General features: G+C 37.4%; 1 protein-coding gene and 1 long non-coding RNA gene across 2 annotated transcripts in view; both read right to left on the bottom strand.

Moving 5' to 3' along the window:
- Positions 1–2,882, bottom strand: part of slc6a11b (solute carrier family 6 member 11b) — a 35,367-nt gene extending 32,485 nt beyond the window's left edge. The window contains exons 1-3 of the mRNA XM_042506324.2: positions 2,530–2,882; positions 1,644–1,871; positions 347–481 (exon numbers count right to left, since the gene is read on the bottom strand). Coding sequence (XP_042362258.1) covers positions 347–481; positions 1,644–1,854 — 346 coding nt within the window. The 5' untranslated portion in view covers positions 1,855–1,871; positions 2,530–2,882. The remainder of the gene's footprint in view (positions 1–346; positions 482–1,643; positions 1,872–2,529) is intronic.
- Positions 2,883–5,112: 2,230 nt separating this feature from the next.
- Positions 5,113–19,449, bottom strand: LOC148190222 (uncharacterized). Its single transcript, XR_015775329.1, has 3 exons — positions 18,962–19,449; positions 10,967–11,021; positions 5,113–5,520 (listed from the first exon to the last, which is right to left on the bottom strand). It is a non-coding gene; the product is annotated as an uncharacterized LOC148190222 (long non-coding RNA).
- Between the last annotated feature and the right edge of the window lie 217 nt (positions 19,450–19,666).

Genomic DNA, 19,666 nt, shown 5'->3' with positions numbered 1-19,666 from the left:
ATAATGGGAAGATATAGTATTTACATTTGCTGCCTGTGGCTTTGTATCTTAAATGTGTTCATTTTGTTTGTTTTGCACATGTTATAAAAGTTTATTTTTCTGTGAGTGCCGGTGTTTTGGTTTTATTTAATCCTGGCCACAACCGTGCACCCGATACACTGTTCAAGATTTTGTGCACGCTACTACTTTTCCAAAAACACATTTATAAAACAGTGTTTGAGCGTGTGCAAGAATCCAGTTTCATCAGCCTCAACTACTTTGTCTTTGTGTAGTTTCCACAGTTCTTTTTAATTATTAAAATCCCGAGCACACCCTGTTAAAAGAGACGAAGTGTGTGTTTTCTCACCCTCAAATAGCGGGCAGACTTTCCTCCAGCAGGTGATGCCTCCCTCACTGGTGAACTGACCCAGGGCAGTCTCCAGGAAAAACACAGGGATACCGCAGCACACGAAGAAGATGACATACGGAACAAAGAACGCACCTTTGTGCACACAAAAGAAAATACATAAAGAGCATTATTAACAACAGATCAATCCTAGAATAAAAACTCAAAGAGCATAACATTTAATTCATCCAACGCTCCCAAAATATAAAACTTTAAATGGATAAAAAAGGAGCAGTTCATAAAATTCTGATGAAAGCACTCACTATGATGTCACGCTTACACTGCAAAATGACCTTTTCAGATTATGAGGATCCATACTGTGCTCGCTAATGGTGCCTAATGAGGGAACCCACCTCTTTTATTGACATTACTGTGCATAATGGATGAAATTATAAAGGACATCATATTTTGATGCCAGTTTTTGTAAAGTGAAAGCTCTTAGACACAAAACTGGCCTTCCTCTTTGGTGCTGTAGAACATCTAGGAACTTGTCGTCTGTATTTTACTCAGGTATGTGTCTTGTAAATTTTAATGATCATATCAGTGTTGTGGTGCTTGAGATCAGTCTTGATCTCGAAACTGGTCTCGAGACCACCTTTTGAAGTTCTCGGTCTCATCTCGAACTTGACAATTTTACTCAGTCTCAAAGACGCCGCAGGATTTTATATCATTAATGGTTAAGACCACACCTGCAAGAATATCAATACATCACAGGTGCAAAAAGGGGTGTTGAATAATGATGGTTACTTAATTTTAGCTTTGTTTTTGTATTTGATTGCTCATTAAACAAAAAAGAAGGAAAATTCCAACACATAAAAGTCGCCGGATGCCTTTTTTAAAAAAAATAATAACAGGTGAATGTGGGAGATTATATGGGAATGTGGATCTTTCAAATCAATTGGAGGAGTGCCTATAGTCTGCATGTTCCACATTTTATTGTGAGTTTTTCATGCAGTGTGGGATTCACTCTGGCCCCGGTGTTGTCCCGGACTCAATACACTCTGGTTTTGGTCTCAGTCTCTGTGGTCTTGACTGCAACTTGATCATATCCTATCCTACTTATCTAATCAGAGATTACATTTGTATATTTTTGTTTATTTTCTAATCTTGCCTTTCCCTTTCTAATCTGTCTTCCCACATCCGTCCAACAGGGGAGCTTGTCTATGTCCACAGATTTTCTAAGAAAAAACTTCTCCCATCACTTCGATTCTTTGCTTTAGGTCTATACTTCTAGCACAGATAAGGGAAACGTCTTTACCTCCTCCATTCTTGTAGCAGAGGTAAGGAAACCTCCAGACATTGCCCAGCCCGATGATCTCTCCAGCCACAGACAGGACAAACTCGATCTTGTTGTTCCACTGGCCTCTCTCATTGTACTCCCTGTTGTCTAGGCTGGAATCGGACCCTTCCGGGTCTCTGCCATCCTCTGGTTTACCGTTTATAACGGGCCCGCTCTTCTCAGCTGTCATGACGCTCTGGCAGCCCGCTGAGAGAGAGAAAGAAAAAACTTGTGGACACAAGATTTTAGAAAGGTGACCTCACAACCCAAACTTTAAATGGATTCAGTGACTTTTTCAGGAATTTGTATCTTTCCTGGGACGTCTGAATGGGACTGTCCCATTAATGCAAAACCACGCCCATTGAATAGTTCACATGTATGTGAAGGTTCAAACCACAAGAAAGAAGTCCAATTCATTTTCACTTGTTATGTAACTGCATGGCCCCTTTAATCAGCTATAGAAAGGAACCGTGTTAAAATACTTCACTATTAATTCAATCGCAGGACATCACCACAAACAAAATAATAGAAGAGACAGTTTTTAAAAAAAAAAACAACAAAAAAAACAAGCTTTCTGTCGTCAAACCTGCAGTTAAACCCCTAACTATGGTGAATGCTGGCTCACTGATTTAACAATAAAAAATAAAAAAGTATTTTTGTACAACATTTAGCATAAAAATAACTCAATAACTTGTTGAAATACAGTTACAACCTATCAATCAACCCAATCAGTACTGTGTACTGTACCTATGTAATTTAGCAGCCTAATGAATAAAAAGAAAAACAAACAAACAAACAGACAAAAAACAGAAATGATCATGCTAATAGAAGCCAAAGACATGAAACATTAAGCCGCTTTACTCACCAGTCTCCTATGGAAGAAGTGGCAAACCTCCTTTTGGCTCCTGCGATGATGCGCACTAACAATTGCCTTTACAAAACACAGGGTGGTTAAGCCTGATCAGGGGGGTGGCAAAAAAAGAGGAGAGAGGGGGGCAAAAGAGGAAAATGAGAGCAATCTGGATCCGCGTTGAGGAAAGTGGTCTTGTTGAGTGTCCCGTCTATATAAAGGAAGATCCCAGACGTGGCAGAGTGACGGTAGATCTTGCACCGGGCGATGGATAACCTGCGACTGCGCTCCCACTCTCCAAGCGGTCCACTCTCAAGCGCCTCGAGTTGGATAAAAGCCATGTGGTAACCAATCTAGCTCTCACATCAGCGTTACCACGGCGCAGGGAGAGCAGGGTGACATGAGGAGAGACGAGCAAAACACGAGGAAAAAGTTTGGTTGGTGGAAGTTTACGCATGAGTTTTGGAGTTTATCTAGCTTATTACATTATTATTGCACCTGCTCTATTAGGTTTACATGTGGATTCACGGGTGGGATGTGGCAAACACAATCCAATCAGACTCCAGTGGATGATAAAAAAAAAATACAGGCATTATTAAATTTTTTTTTAAATGCACCATTGTATATCATATCAACATTATCTTTAAGTTAAAAATACAGCATGCAAATAATCAGTTAAAACACTAACAATAATACTTTGCATTTTTTAAAATCGGAGTAAACCCAATTATGTCCATTATGACAATGATAACACACTAAAATAACAACAGCCTGCAGCCTTACCTGATGTAGGCTAAACAAACCGGTGTGCGCTAACGAAGAAGCTAATGTTCGTTTGATTAGCACGGAGAGTTAGCAAGTAGAGCACATATTAAACTTAACTTAACTGTCTATTTATGAATTTCTGTGACAGAGATAGCAAGTTAATAAAGTCAGCATGATCCACTGTCAGATGTGTTTTTACAATCATGAGATCATCCATTCATCTGTTCTCACGAAAATGCACACACAGCTGTTAATACGCTGGCTAACATTCAAGCCTCTCTGATCAAGTTATGTACTAAAAGTGATGTAGGGATGTTCCGATTGATCGGCCGATGTTTGCCTTGTTTGACTATCATCAGCAAATAAGATGGGATTCACTGATGGAGACGCACCCTGTTTCCCTGATAATGCTACACTGTGAACTACAAATCCCTGTTAAAAACTGGAGATGAGCTGGTTTATGTTAACTGTTTGCTGTTAGCCGGAACTAATGTTGCCTTCATGTGCACCTCGGAAATATTGTATTTGCTGTATTTACGAGTTAGAAGCACATGAACGGCCCTCAAAGTCAAAATATGAGCAGATAATTAGGAAATTTCTGTGATACTTGAGTTGCTGAGTTGTGATGTCCGCGTGATGTTACAGGAAAGAAGAAATGTCGGAAAGCATGGAAACAGTGTCAATAATTTATGGTAATTTTTAAAAAATATATTTCGTTATTTTGTCCCTACTGGCTAGCTGAGACACCAGGAACATAAAGCTAGCTAGCTAAGCAAATTTTAGCTAATTATAATTTTATTTACAGTTAAAACAAATTAGAACGTCAACTTCGTTCCTGATGCACATATATGTCCTTCATTTTGCTGCTGAAGCACTAAAGAGCTCTGTGCTACTCGCTTTTGGTAAAACATCAGCCACACAAAAAAGAAACAACCTCTTTACTGATAGCGTCCATGTTTGTTGTTTTTTGTTGTTTTTTTCTGACCAGAGCACTTGAATGTGTGTATGTGGTAATTATGACTGCACATCTGGAAAGTACAGTATTTCCAAGAAGCACATGAAGGCAGCATAACTGCTGATGGAGGTTCATTTAGGTTTTATTATGATGCATTCAAGCTCTGTCCTATTAAAAAAAAAAGTGCTGTGCAAAGGTAAACAGAGCACTTAAAGGATCAAGTTTTTCTGTAGGCTGAACAGGAAGTTAGCTTCTACTGGTTCCCTTGTCAAAAAGCCCACAGTATTTTTCCATTGGGTTTTGGATCATCTCAGAAAATAAGCTCTGTTACAAACAAACATTTATGATACTTAAATGTTTTGACATTTTGTCTAGCACGATAATCTTCACAAATAAACACCACTTTCAGGGTTTTTGAAGTCTAAATGTAATCGACAGAGGTAAAAAGCTAATGCTAGGCTATAAAAGAACTACACAACGGTCCCGTCGCCACCACGATGAGGCTGTAAAGCTGTGTTTGGCGTGGTGCGGTGCAGCTCGGCATGATGACGTTCTGTAGTCTTATTTAACCACTTATAGCAACCACCTCTTTAAGGCACAGCTTCAAGGTTCACAGTGGGGTATTTACTGACATATTTTATGTCAAAGAACAACACGTGAAAGTTTCTTAAGGTAGTTTTAACCTCAAACTTTATTTCAGGCATCTAACCAAATATCCATTGAAGAAACCCATTAACTTTAAGACTCTAATCCACTGTTCTCATGAGGTGTTTATGTAATCTTGTAAAATCTAATTTTTGGCAAGAATAAATAAATACAATTGTTTGACCTAGAAATTTATTGTTTTTCACACCAATACAAAATATATATTAGAGGGAATTATGATGCTTTGTATATATCGTAAAAAATACTTTTGAAGCAGTTTTTTTTTTTTTAAATTTTTCATGTGAAAGAATGATACTTTATAGGTTGTTTCATAAAGAATGATAGAATTTGTGCTCAGCCAAAGGTAGTGTAATGAAGGTGTGAATGTTTTTTAAACAGTTCAGTTATTCAGCAACACTGTTATTTTAAATATCGTATCGGCCCATAATTTCACAATCAGTGCATCCCTACTTACATGGAAAAGGCTTTGGCATTTTACGAAACTTTGGTTCAGTTCACTCAAAGAAACATGGTGACCTTAACATGACTCAGTGTTCATGTGGTTTCACATGCGACATGGACACCTGTCTCCTGGAGGAGAGTTCAGGGGCAAAGTCTCTTTCTTCTTTGCTCCCAGTGCACTAGTGATTGAAGACATCCAGAGTTACTGACTAACGATTACATGAGATATATACAAATTTTGTTGCATTAAATTTCTTTTGTGTGAGGTACGAACAGTGCATGAGAACAGCCTTACCTGCTCTTCAAGTCATCTTTTTAAATGTTACTTTTAGAAAATAAATTTTGAGTCAGTCCAATACTGACTCTCCTCAATAGCAATATGACAACAGAATTCTGTACAGTATATACTATATATCACGTCTGCATTACGCTCAACCAACATATCAGCATTTGAAAATATTAGTGTTATATCAGTTAGCATATACATCATCTGATATATCAAGATACTGCAGTAAGGAAATGCCAAGATATATCAATAATATACATTTTGAGCATTTAGAAACAGTGTCTGTTTGTGCACCTGTGTGCATATGTAAAAAGTTTATTTTTTAACTATAAATTTGTCCCACTCTGTAAATATTTTGGTCAAAAAACTAGCCTCAGTTAAGGGACCTTATCAAAACTTGCTTTTTAATTTTACCCTCAAATATCTGTATATATTATTCTGACTCGTCTGCATAAACATGCACACGATGACACAGAAATTACATTACATCTTCTGCACAGAACACAAGGCTAAATATTTCTCCACCTGAGCTATTTGTTGGTTGTGGGAAGACAAGTCTCGGCGTTCAAAGATGCAGTGACCCCATTTGATTTATGAATTGATGTCAACAGTCTGGTTCCCTTTGTCAAAGCAGTTGCTCCTGCAGCTTTGCTCTCAGCATACCAACTCACACCTCTTTGTCCCCTCTAGAAGTCACTCTGCACCCGAGCATACAATATGAACTTACTTCCTCATTTAAAAACATTAGATTGCTGTTGTCACTAGATAATGATGAATGCTCGGCCCGTCGTAAAGTCTTGATAACCCATGCTGTTTGAGGAACAATTATTCCTTATGGTGCTTAAAAAAAGAGTTTATAGGGTTTGTTCATACACAAGTTGACTGCCTGGTTTCCAGGCGTGATAGACTTGGTGCACTAGGAACTCCCCTGACTCTAAAAGCCTGACCTAGTCTCTAAGAATCCCTTCACGCAAGGGTCACCCGTCATTAGAAGCTTAAAGGAAGTGCCCTGCATAAAAAGTATGGCCACCCAAAGTGGCTGGCAAACGCTCACTGTGCTTTTCAGCCAGAGTCAAGTCCTTTATTTATGTTGCCCTGTACGACATTATCAGAGGAGGAATGCTTGATGAGGAGGGAACTGATAATTTCTTGCAGGTATGGGGCTGCTTCTAGCTGCAGTGCAACGAGTGTGTACACAAAAATGACTTTTGACCCCGTCTTCTGCAGTTAATGAAGGTCGGGAGCGAGTTGCAGACTAAGATTCAAGAGCGATTGCCTCTAGAGGATGTGTGTCAGAAATAGAAAACCTTTCAGTCCAGCACTGGATGGTCTGTTGACAAGACGGCTACAGGTCATTCTCTTCAACTATTATCCCTCTGGCCTACTGACTGCAGAACAAGCAAGATGCTTCAAAGCGATTGGCCGCCTCCCTCCGAAGGGACCACAAACTAGTTGTTCCATTGGTTGTCGGGGTCGGGAGGAACAGAGTCACTTTGCTGTCTAGTTGGGACACTTGAAAAAAGACTTGTTGCTAAGAAACCTCATCAGTCTTTGACAAGGTGCTGCAAGTGAGAGAGACAATAAACTAAGAGATTAGAGAGGTGGACTGAAAGAACTGTAGCATGTTAGAGGCAGAAGGAGAAGGAATGCTAAAGAACACGTGGTCAGAAGAACAAAAAGCACAAAGGGAAGACGCAGAGTGAAAGATGAAGGACAGTGAGAGGAGGAGAGTGGATAAAGCTTTCTGTCTGCATCTTTCCCGTCCTCTCACATGATGTTATGTAACAGTGGGAAGTGTTTTTTCCATTGTTTTAGGAATGCTTAATCTCTATAGCAAAATGATTTTTACACGGGAATGAAATGTGCATTAGATGCATTCATTATTTTCTCAGGAAAGTTCTGTTTTTAACATATTTTTCAACAAACTAATGACAACAAGTTTAGCAGTACTATGCATTGCTTTAAATGACTGACTCCTGTGGTGTAATGTAACACACAAGTAATATTTTGTTACAATACTTCAAGATTAAGTTTGTCATTTTTCTTATGTGTCTGCATGCATAAACAGACGAAATGTTGTTATCCCAGCCCAAAGCAGTGCAACAGAAAAAAACAAAATACTTAAATATCAAATACTTTCACTGTTACTGAAGTAATATCCTAATAGGTGACTTTAACTTCTAGTAAAGTCAGTTTCTGGTAACATATCTGTACTTTCACTCAAGTGTGGCTTTCAAGTGCTTCAAACTCCAGCCTGAGTAGTTTTTCAGTGCTCATTATTCCACATTAGCAGTAACTGAAAAAAGCCAATGGAAATATCTAGACATGACCTCACACAGACCCAGGTTTTGTTAAATGTAGTTACTTTAAAATCAGCTACACTGATTTTGCAGCTTAGTATTTTAAATAGTTGAAAACTGAGCCAGTCGAGGTTGCAATCGAATTTGATGGCCAGAGAAGTGTTTATGCAGAACATTATGATGTCACAGTGAATGTGACCTTTGACCTTTTGGCATAAAATGTATTCACTTCATCAAGTTTTAGAGTTTGTAAAAAACTTTTTGAAAAGTCATGGAATTTCAGTTGTGAGTGATGAGATTGTTACAGTAATCTTCCGTCGATAACCCTCCATGTGCTGTAACATACCTGCATGTTTATTTTCCGTACATGACAACGTAAAGTAGCTCCAATACATCACGTAACCAGCATGTACGTTTCCTCATTTTCTCCCTGTATTTGTCTCTCCCTTCATATATGGCCACTATATGAAACTACAATTAAATCTGATATGTTGTAAAAAAAAAATAATAATAATAATAATAATTAAAAAAACAAAAAGCCAGGCAAGTGGGGTAAGAAAAAAACATTATTATGGGTCCTTCATAAGTCATGAAAAGTTTCAAAATTTTGTCCATGAAAATATATGGGAAACCTGCCTGGAATTTTGTCATAATTCACATATTAATTCTTGAGTTATGGCCAAAAACAGGTTTTGTGAGGTCACAGGGACCTCGTGTGCATAGTGTGTCATGTTTATTTGTATACATCTTTGGATTTTAGACTCACATGACATATTAGATGACCAGTCCACACGGGTACTAATGTGGTGTATCTCTGCAATGTTTTCATGTCTGAAGAAGGGCTTGGGCCCAAAACTTAACACGTGGAGGTAATAAATGTTCATGGTAGCATCATCTAGTGTGCCAAATCTATTTTAGTATCTATTTTCCAGCACCTAGTATTTAACTGCTTTTGGATGTGCGCGCTGCTAGACTATTTGTCACAGGGACCTTGACCTTTGACCACGTTTTGGAGAATCATACAGATGCATGGTCACAGTGACTTTGACCATCAAAATAACATCAGTTCATCACTGAATCCAAGTGAACATTTGAAGGAATTCCCTCAAGGCGTTGCTGAGATATTGCGAATGCAGTGCAGAGGCATAAAAATAAAAAGTTCAGAGTAATACAGAGGGTAACTATGTCGATAGTCTTTTTTTAATTTAAGTTCTGCTGAGCTTCATTCTATATGAAGAAATGTGAATGAAAGTCATTCCTCTGATCTGCTTTTGGTAAGTTTCACATGTTTGACATGTTTGGAACGGAGCCCATTCAAAGCAAGAACCCGAAGCGACTGACAAAAGAAAAAGTCATAACTTCAGCCAGATCTGCCAGTCAATGCCTTGCAATGCTAATTTTTCACCTAGTGTATAAACCTGCAGCTCAATAGAGACACCACCCCACATCTTCATATCAACAGCAATTTGTTTGAGCAATTCAACAGAACGCCCCCAGAACATTTAAACACGGGTCACTTCACTGAGAAAGCCTCAGCCTGCATTGATGCACAATTTTCACCATCAACAAAAAGAAACTGCGAGGGAAAGTGAAGAGAAAAGAAGCTAGGGGAAATGCAAGACAAAGAGCCCAGCGCAACAGATCCCAAACTCAGGTTCAACACACAAGCGGCAGCCAATCCACTGCATCCATTCAGTCCTCCTGAATTCAGCGCTTCTTTTATCCCCATGTGACACTTAGTCTGCTGTCCGACAAAAGGTAGTATTTACATTCACGACAATAGTGTGACAGTATCAGATAATGGTATGAGGCTGTGATAATTACGCTCCAGTCACAAACATACACGTGGGCATGCATATACACAGACACACACACCAGTACACACACACTCTGACCTCACCTTACTGAGTCCAATAGCTCTCTCTGCTTGGCAAGAGGAGAGCGTTGAGTCGCTACCAACCAGGCCACCCAGTAGTGAGTGAGACCTGCCAACAACACCCCCGAGCACATGCCAGTGGAGCTGAGAAGGCCGATATTGGTATGCTGAATATTAATACTATCAGAGACAAGTGCGAGTGTGCCAGCATGCAAAGCAGCAACACATAAAAACACAACACTTCGGTGAAAATCTTCACAACACACCACAATGGTGGAATGTAACTAAGCACATTTCGTACTGTGCTGAGGAATGAGTTTGAGGTACTTGCATTTTATTTCTACTCGACTACATTTCAAAGGGAAAAGCTTTAGTTATGAGTTGCTTTGCAAATTAAGATTTTTTTGCATATAAAGTTTATAAAACATGTTTTGTTATAAATTAAAGTACCCAACAGTTGAAACAAATACAGCTGAAACAATTAGTCTATTAATAAATAACCTAAATGGCAACATAAATTGGCAATTATTTTTGATAAACACTTCTAATTTATTTTGAATAATTTCAGGTTTTCTTTGTTCATTTGTTGTTGTTTCTGGTTTGGGTACTTTTAGGTTTAATAGTTAAAGTACATGTTACTGATGATACTTAATTACTTAAATACATGAATTACATAAATAACATTTTCTATGCAGGACTTTTACCTGTAATTGAGTATTATTACACTATGGTATTAGTAATTTTACTTAAGCAAAGGATCTGAACACTTCCTTTATTGTTTTATTTGTTTAATACCAATATAAAAACAGTTTAAAATTCTTTATGAGGTAAAATGGATCTTCTGCAAAGACTGGTTTATTTTCATATAAAATGAGAATGTCGATTTAATTTACTGTGCTGGTTCTTAAATTTTGGCATTATGTGCACTACTGGTGGCACACAAGCTCCCTCTAATGGTACACAGTGGATTCTCCCAAAACGTTTTTTAAAATTAAATACCTTGGATTTATTTTAACTTATAATAACTAATAATAATGCTGTCTAAATACCACAAAATTTTAAATGAAAATATTAAAATCTTCATTCTGAAAGTTTGACTTTTTTCCTTTTTTTTTGGTAGGTACAGATGCAGCAGGAACATCTACACGACTTGGCCACTATACCTTCACATCCATCCACGATCAGCCTCCTTCGTCCTTTGGCCCAGAAGCTGAGGCCCTGAGGAGAAAACAACGTTAGCATTTAGTAGGCTTTGAAATATTAGATTTAAAACATAGACTGTAACATTTTTGGATGTAGATACCATGACATCGCCTACTGATTTGTGAACTGCAGTTTTCAAGCCTTGACTTCGGCATTTTGGCCAATGCCATCTTTTTTTTTGGGGGGGGGGCAGAAGTGTCCATATTTGGGCAAGAGGTTGGCATTGTGGAGAGGCGAAAAGGGGATCTGACTGAGAAGTCAAGGACCCTGTCTGCAGTCAGAGCAGCCCCGCTCTTCTTTATGCGTAACTTAAAGCTTTAATAAAATGTAAATATGACAATAAAAAATGCTTTAATCAGAGTGCCGTCCTGATCTTGACTGCATCACAACACAAAACAGACACCGAGCACTGAGGGAATGGACATAATGAAGTCAGTTTACATAGATTTGTGAAGCACAGGGAGCAGAATGGATGCAGTTCTTGGCTGCAAATGGACATTCAGCTGTGGTGGAAGAAGTATTGATATCCTTACGTAAAAGTACGAATACCATATCACAATAAAGGTCCTGCATTGAAAATGTTACATAATTCGTAAGTATAATCAGGAAAATGTACTTAAAGTATTAAACGAAAAAGTAACCAATGCAGAAAAATCTTTAAAAAAAACAAAGAAGAAGCACCTGAAACTTCAAAAATGATAATTAATTATACCTATTATTATTCAATTAAAAAAAAACAAAAAACCCCACCCAAAATGCAAAAAAAAATAAATAAATAAATAAATTGGCAATTAAATTTCTATAAATCAAATGATTGAATAAACAAGTAATTGCTGCAGCTGTACTTCTGTAAACTGTTTGGTAATTTAATTTAGAACAAAACATCATATTTTATAAAATCTTCTGTTTTTTATAAACATTTTAATTTGTCAAGTAACTGAAGCTGACAAATAAATGCAGTGACGTAAAAAGCACAATATTTCCCTATAAAATGTATTGAAGCAAAAATAAAAAGTGGCATGAAAAGAAGACACTCAAGTAAAGCAAAAGTACCTCAAATTCATATTTAAGTACACCACTCAAGTAAATGTAGTTTGTTACATGGCACCAATGTCATTTAGTCACAAAAGGTTAATATTTTACTTCCTTTCTTGGTGATTCAACAAAGTCCTGGGTCCATTTTTTTCTCACAGAAATGCCAAGTCTAGGCAGAGGTATCAGTATTGATTACTGTCACTTTTTCTCACACAGTCACTGGCTTGACGAGCACAGAGTTTATAATTTAATTTAAGCCCTTCACCCTGCAGATTTCTCGCGGGAGACTGATAATATTAAACCTGATGTGCAATTATACATTCAGCTATTCTTAGGTCTATCTGTCTCCGTGCTCACCTGCCAGACAGCATTTTGATGCACGAGCTATTAGTGCACGCTGGAGTGCAGTGGACCGTGGGTGATGAAGACAAACTGGAGATATCATACAAATAATGGCTGCCGGTGGTCTCTCTCTCTTTGTCTCTCTCTCTCTCACTTGTCATCCATCCGCCTCCCCGTCCTCAGCTCATCTGTACCTCAAGATGAAATGTCTGAGATATATGACACCCCCGCGTCTTCCTCTGAATTTGTCATTTCACTTATCGCCGGCTGACATCTCAGTACCAACACAATGAGTGAGGGAATGGGAGCTATTATACCTGTGAGGTTTAGAGGTGGGATGGTAATCACACACCTGTCCATCTGCTGTAACCAGAGGACAGAGTGTGATTGTGTCTCTGGGATTGAGAGCATGCACGCCGACATGTTTGTATGTGAGTATGTGGAGCATAACTTTGCATATGTGCGTGTTTTCCAGGTAATGCATCTTATTTCATCATGTAACTCTGAATATATCTATTGTACCACTGCTGTTTAACCCTCTGCAACCTGAGCAAATTGGCCTAATTTCTTTCAAAATCATGGAAAAAAGGCAATGAGCAACTAAACAAGACGTGACCCAAGAAGAGGCAAGAAATTAGCAAAAATGTTGCAAGAATATTACCTAAAATTAGCACAAAAGAAAGAAAAGTAACAGATTGAAAACAGAAAATTACAGGAAAAAGTTCTAAAATAAGACGATAAGTGGACACTGCAGCTCTATCACAACTTTCAAAACCACCTTGAAAAGACCTTTAAAAGCTGCTCAGCTCTGCACTGACTGACCTTGAACTCTGGACTTTATAACTTGTTTTTAATTTGACAAGCCTTCATTTATGATGTGCTGTTATGTTTAGCTTTTTTTGTGTTTTGTATGTGATGTGCTTTTTTTGTGTAGTTTTGTGTTGTATTGAGTGTCTCATTTCTGCTTTTTGTAACACTTAATATTATGTGCTTTTGTGTGTATTGTTTGTCTTGTGTGTGGATTGTTTTCTGACCTGACAAGGAGCTGCAAATGCAAATTAGCTTTAAGATATAATATGATACGGTGCATCAAATAGTAGCATTTATGTTTTAAACTGTACATGGCCCCTTTTTTGAATTAATAAAATAAATATAAAATAAACAATGAATATAATTTATCATAACAAATATATACTTTTTTTAATAATCATAATAATCAATCAATTATCTTGATATTTTTCCCCAAGTTAATATTTTTTTTCTCTCACTTTTTAAAAAAAATGTCAGCTTGTTTTCTTGTCACCTTTTACAATTTTTTTTTGCAATTTGCAGGACATATCATACCAGGTTGCAGACTGCATATTTTTGTCATGTTTTTTAAATTAATCAAGTCAATTTGCTCCCACTTCAAAGGTTTAAATACTTGTGAACGGTGTCAGAATGCTCTGCAAGAAAACTGATGTCGATCCAGGTTTCAAGGGTTTCATCACGTGTCATCCAAATCCAAGAGGTTTTTATTTTAATACTATTTCCTGAGTCCTCCATGTCTGGACAGAAGTGTGAATTTATATTATGACATGCAACAAAGGCCCCAAAGCCAGAATCAAACCCAAGACGTTGCTGTTGTATACATATATATATATATATATATATATATATATATATATATGTCTATTTTTCTAAAATTTGGAGTTTTTGGGGTGTTCTTTCTTTTTTCTTTTTATTTTTTATTTTTTTTTTGCTTTTTTTTTCAAGAATTTTGAATTGTTTGAAGGGGTTTTGGGTTGGTTTTCTTTCAAAGATTTTGAGTTTTCAGGTGTTTTTTGTATTTTTGGAGTTTTTTGTAGGTTTTTGGGTGTTTTTCAAATTTTTTTTTGCACTGGGTTATTTTTAATACTTTAAGTACCCTTTTCCTGCTAATACATACTTACTTTTCAATGCAAGACTTTTGCTTGTAACAGAGTATTTTCACAGTGTGATATTAGTACTTCTACTTAAGTAAAGAAACTGAAAACTTCTTCCACCACTGACTACAAGACATCAGATTCAACACTGACAGTGAAAGTCTGGCATATCTTTTAATGGTGAGTTTGTTATTACTGTCTGCTTAGGATGTGATTTAAGTCAATGAGATAGTGCTTCCCAACCTGGGGTTTGAGACCCCCAAATGGTCCCAAGATAAATCTAAAATCTAATTTCCACTGCACAAAAAAACAAGTTTGAAAGAGAGACTGAATAAGTTAGATTTATGAAAAGCAGTAACCACCAGTAAGTTTTTACAGATCTCTATCCATGCCTCTTTTGACTGTTTAACTGTTCTCCAGCCTCCTCATACTGTCGAACATGACACACAAAAAGAAAACAAAACACACACACACACACACACACACACACACACACACACACACACACACAAAGGCATACTGTGCTGCAGCTCTGTGTACACAACTCTGCTCTACTGGCAATGGGATAGCAGTTTCGCCTATTATTAGTTTTTACCCATGTTTAAAAAAACCTGCGTGCATGCCCTAATTTTGGTAAAAAGGGATATGAGGAGGATCACAATATGATTAAAGGTATACGACAGAGGAAAAAAAATATCTGTAATAGTTTCATCCAAGACAAGATAGGTTATTTTTCTCTGACTTTTATCTAATTTTTTTGTCTAACATTGGAGTTTCCTCTCTTAAGTCCTCAAGTTCCTTTGACAACTAAATCTTTTTTAAAAATAACAAAACGTCACCCTCTGGTAAAACTGCTGACAGTCTATGTGCACAGTGAGGTAACTTGTGACAAAAGGCTGAAAGTAGATCATTTGTTTCAATGGGTCACAGGCCAGAAAGGTTGGGAAAAACTGATTTACTGGAGCAGGCTTGTTAGTATGAAGGCCTTTATGAATATTATGCCGCAGATGACCCCTACTGGTCAGACCTTGTCATTGCAACCCACCCCCCATCCCACCAACCCCTCCTCCAGTAACTTACAACATCCAGTCTTTCATTCTCCTTAAATGACCCGCAGGTTCACGCTGTGTGAAATAACCAACATCAACAAAAATATATAAAAGTTCAAAATGCTTTCTGGCATGGAGCACATGAGTCATTACCTTTTTCTGATTATGCTTGTGTTTTGTTTTTCAAAAAAAAAAAAAAGTCATAAGGTGTGTCATATCTTTTTTGGCATGTGTTCAGAGTATTTACAACCCCTAGGTGTATTTTGGAGATACGAAGTCACCACATATCACCTTTGCTTTGAATCAACTGACAACATAGCTGTTAATGCCATGAATGCAACGTGTGTGTGTTTTCCCATGTCATTCCCACAGTCCCATCCCCCCAACAGGAACCATAGTCTCCCCTTATCCCATTAAGACAATTGCCAAGACTGGCATTCAAACATGTGCATGTGTGCGTGTGTGTCTGTGTGTGTGTCTGTATGTGTGTGTGCTTGCAAGCACCCACCCACCCACACACACACACACACACAAACCCACGTATACGGACGAATGCACACAAATATACCAACTCATACACACACTGGGCAGAGAAAGAGTAATTTCAAAATCAATCCTTTTGGAGAGAAAGAGTGAAAAAAAAAGAATGAGAGCCCCAAAACCTCCACCAGTGTTGGCCGATTGTAAAGGACTGTCAGTTACTGCAGCCTTCTATTGGGCCAAAGGGAAGCAGCAGGATTCAACTTGGGGCCCAATAAAGGGCTATTCTTCCTGGAAATCAGCCCTCGCACATGGACTTGAATGCACTTGGGTGCTAATCTTCCGAGCTGTGGGAGCCCACTCTATATTCACAGGCTGTGTCACCCCAAGCAGGCACAGCCGCGCATGCTGATGCTGTTACGCACACCACCAGGCTAACGCTACAGCTAACACAGGGTTAATGCTAATGCACTGGAGTTTTTGGATTTGGATAGTTTTTTCTTGTGCTTCTGCTCACATTGAATGTTGAGAGACATCATTTATTGTACATGTATTGTACCTCTAGTAAGACCTGAAACAGTCGCATTTTATCTGAAAATGTTTGTACTTCAGTATCTGCTTCTACACCTCTTACAGAACGAGAGTAAAGGGCCACATCACCCAAATAAAAAAATAAAAATCTAATAAAAAAATAATGTTGATGGTCTTCTGAAACTTCCCAATAACATCCTTGAAGTTTTTTGTAAAGAATTGTTTAATTTTGAATTGTAGGGAAATGGAGACAATGCACAGTTAACCCTTTGCTAAGTCCCACCCCTTGAATGCAGACTGGCCAATCACAGTGTAGTATCATCTAGTGCAAACCAGAGTCCAACAGCTATTCAACTGCATATCACATCATTTAACTTAACCTGTCAACCAGGATAAAAAAACGATGTGGATAAAAATTGTGTTTTTTGTAATAATTACAACAAAAGTATTTGGATGAAAATAGATCATGGACTCAAAATAAGTCCAAAATACAAGAATTCCAAGTAGAAATAGAACATTATATCCAAACATTACATGAAAAAACCAAAACAAAAAAAGCCAGCACCACATATAGAAAAGCTGGGAAAAATGTCGGACATTTGTAATACGTTAGATATTTTTGTTTGATACTTTGGTCAATGCCCTTATGTATATGTATATATACATGCAAATAGCTATGTATAGTTTGTCCTGCATGGTTTTTGTCTTTGTTTTGTTGTTTTTTTTCTCATGTTTTGTTTGCAGTGTCCTTTTTCCTGTTTGCAACATGACTGAAATTGTAAATATGCTTGAGCCATGTAAGGAATAAATGAAAAAAGCAGAAAATCAAACAAACTACACAGCTGTTCTTCATCGACTCTCCATAGATGAATTAAGAGAGCTGAATTCAGCACTTGAGGCAGGCATGTTCACTCATAAGTTGCTCAGTGGCAAATGAAGCCAAAAAAGTTTGACTTTCTTCCCGGCCTCATACATGCACTAATTTATAAAATCACAGGATCACATATCACTTTTGATCTGAAGTGTCTCAGTTGTCGGCAAACAAAACGTGTGGCATAAGAATCATTTTAAACATGCTGAAATCACATTAAAAAAAAAGCACAAATAAGGTATGTAACACACACACACACACGCAGATGATGAGGGTCAATCCAGTGAGGTGTGATAGTCGTTGACATCTATCGACCTGCAGACAAACTCCATTCATTACGCCTCCACACTGACCCCGTTTCCTCCGCCTCATTAACAATGTTCTGATTTATTTCTGCTCAGCGTGTGTTTAACCAGGTGGCGCTCAATTAATTATCCACATCTTACTTTGCTCTGATGGTACTAATGTGAATAAATAGTCTGCATCTTAACTCTGGCAACTGAAACTTTTTATCATGATTCATTGAGCATACCCTTTATATGAAAACTAATACACGTCGTTGTTATTTAATATGTTGGCAATCTTGTTTTAAATCACTTTCTGATGCACACAAAGTTCTAATGAAGTTCTCGTTCCCTGGTGGTCTAATGGTTTGGATTCAGCAGCTCTGGTGGACATACCAGCAGTCAGCATGCTGATGGCACGCTCTCTTAAAACTTGCAAAATCTGTAGCATTGTGTTGTGTGATCACACTGCATTTAGACCTGTTATCAACAAGCGTCCTGCGTGATCTGATCACAACTGGACATCGCCAAGACGCATTTCTGAACCAACCATTGAAACCACTTGCAGAATAGGTCTGGGACGCATTGACCACATATCTTTTGTTGTATTTTTTGTCATGCTGTTCTGATGTGTCTCCAGTTGTGGAATGTAATTAAGTACATTTACCAAGGTACTATACTATTATAAATAGGAGGTACTTGTACTTAACTTTAGTGTTTTCTTTTCATGTCACTTTATACTTTTATTTCACTACATTTCAGTTTATTCACTTAACAAATTAAGATTTTTGCATAAAAAAACTAATAATTATCAAATAGTTTATACAAGTACAGCTGCAACGATTACTTGATTTATCAGTTGACTGACAGAAAGTTAGGCAACAACTGTTTTGATAAAAATTTTAGGTTTTTTTTTTCCTTTTAATAACAATAAAAACAAAATAAAAACAATAATTGATGCTTTTTTGAAAATGTATTTTTACTTTTTTTTTGTAATTTAAATTTTTTTTTTGTTGATAATTTAGAGTTATTAAGTGCTTTTTAAAAATAATTTCGAGTGTTTTGGGGGTGTTTTCTTCTTTTTAAAATAATTTTGAGTTTTAGGTTGCTTTTTTTATTTTTTTTAAAAAAAAAAAAATCTAATAATTTTGAGTTGGGTTTTTTTTAATGTAATAAAACCAAAGTGTTCTTTATTCTTTTTTTTTCAACTTATTTTGGTGCGTTTCATTTGTTTTTTAAAAGATTTCTGTGCACGGGGTACTTATATTACTTTAAGTACATTTTCCTGTTAATACTTAATTACTCTTAAATAACATTTTCAATGCAGTACTTTTTACTTGTACTTTTACTTTAGCAAATGATTTGAATACTTTGTCCACCACAATGAATCTTCAACAAGGACTTTGTCATCAGTGCAGGACGTGGTGGTTGTTTTGGTGACAAATGCTCTGTAACTTACCCATTTTATGTCGACTTGAAAGTGCTGCGTGACCATCCATCGTTATGTCCTGTGGGAGGAGACGTGTTGGACTCTGCTGACAGTCATCTCCAGCTGTGCGGACACAGCTGCTCATGTGAAGCACACTGCAGAGCAGCTGCACATGTTTGGATGTAATAACAGAGCGCGCACCAGTTACGAAATCTGAAGCCGAGCGGTCAGCTGGAGAGAGACGCATGTCAGGGACATCATGTGTGACCAGCGACTAGTCCAGGCTGTCCTCTTGTGCTCGGATCACCGAAAAATCATGTTCATACCAGGTGTAATGTAGCGGGCAGGCTCAGCCAAACAACCAGGTGGGATGGGAAAAGAGGAAGTGGCCTCACCTCACCCGGATGTAATTAACCTGGGAGTGGTCTGGGATTGGCCATGAGGCTTTTGAGTTTTTAACCTGGGTTTACATTAAACAGCTCTTAGGTCGATTTTTTTAATGTGATGAAGCCAAGACACACCTGTGTAGGCCTATTAATTATGCTGCTTAATCAGAACCTTGACGCACCTGTCAGATCACAAATTATTAAAAAGTATAAAGCATTTTGACTAAACTTTAGAAAACAACCTTTTGTATGTATAAAAAAAGTCTTAGATCTTTACTTTAAACTTGAAAAAACAGAAGCGTTGCATATATTATTTTGTTCAGTATATTTGTTTTCTTCAAATTAATGT

Source organism: Plectropomus leopardus, chromosome 2, assembly GCF_026936395.1.
Source record: "Plectropomus leopardus strain MGB_pleo_1.0 chromosome 2, ASM2693639v1, whole genome shotgun sequence".
Taxonomy (NCBI): Eukaryota; Metazoa; Chordata; class Actinopteri; order Perciformes; family Serranidae; genus Plectropomus; species Plectropomus leopardus.
The sequence above is the reverse complement of the archived record's forward strand: the minus strand, read 5'-3'. Positions and strand labels throughout refer to the sequence as shown.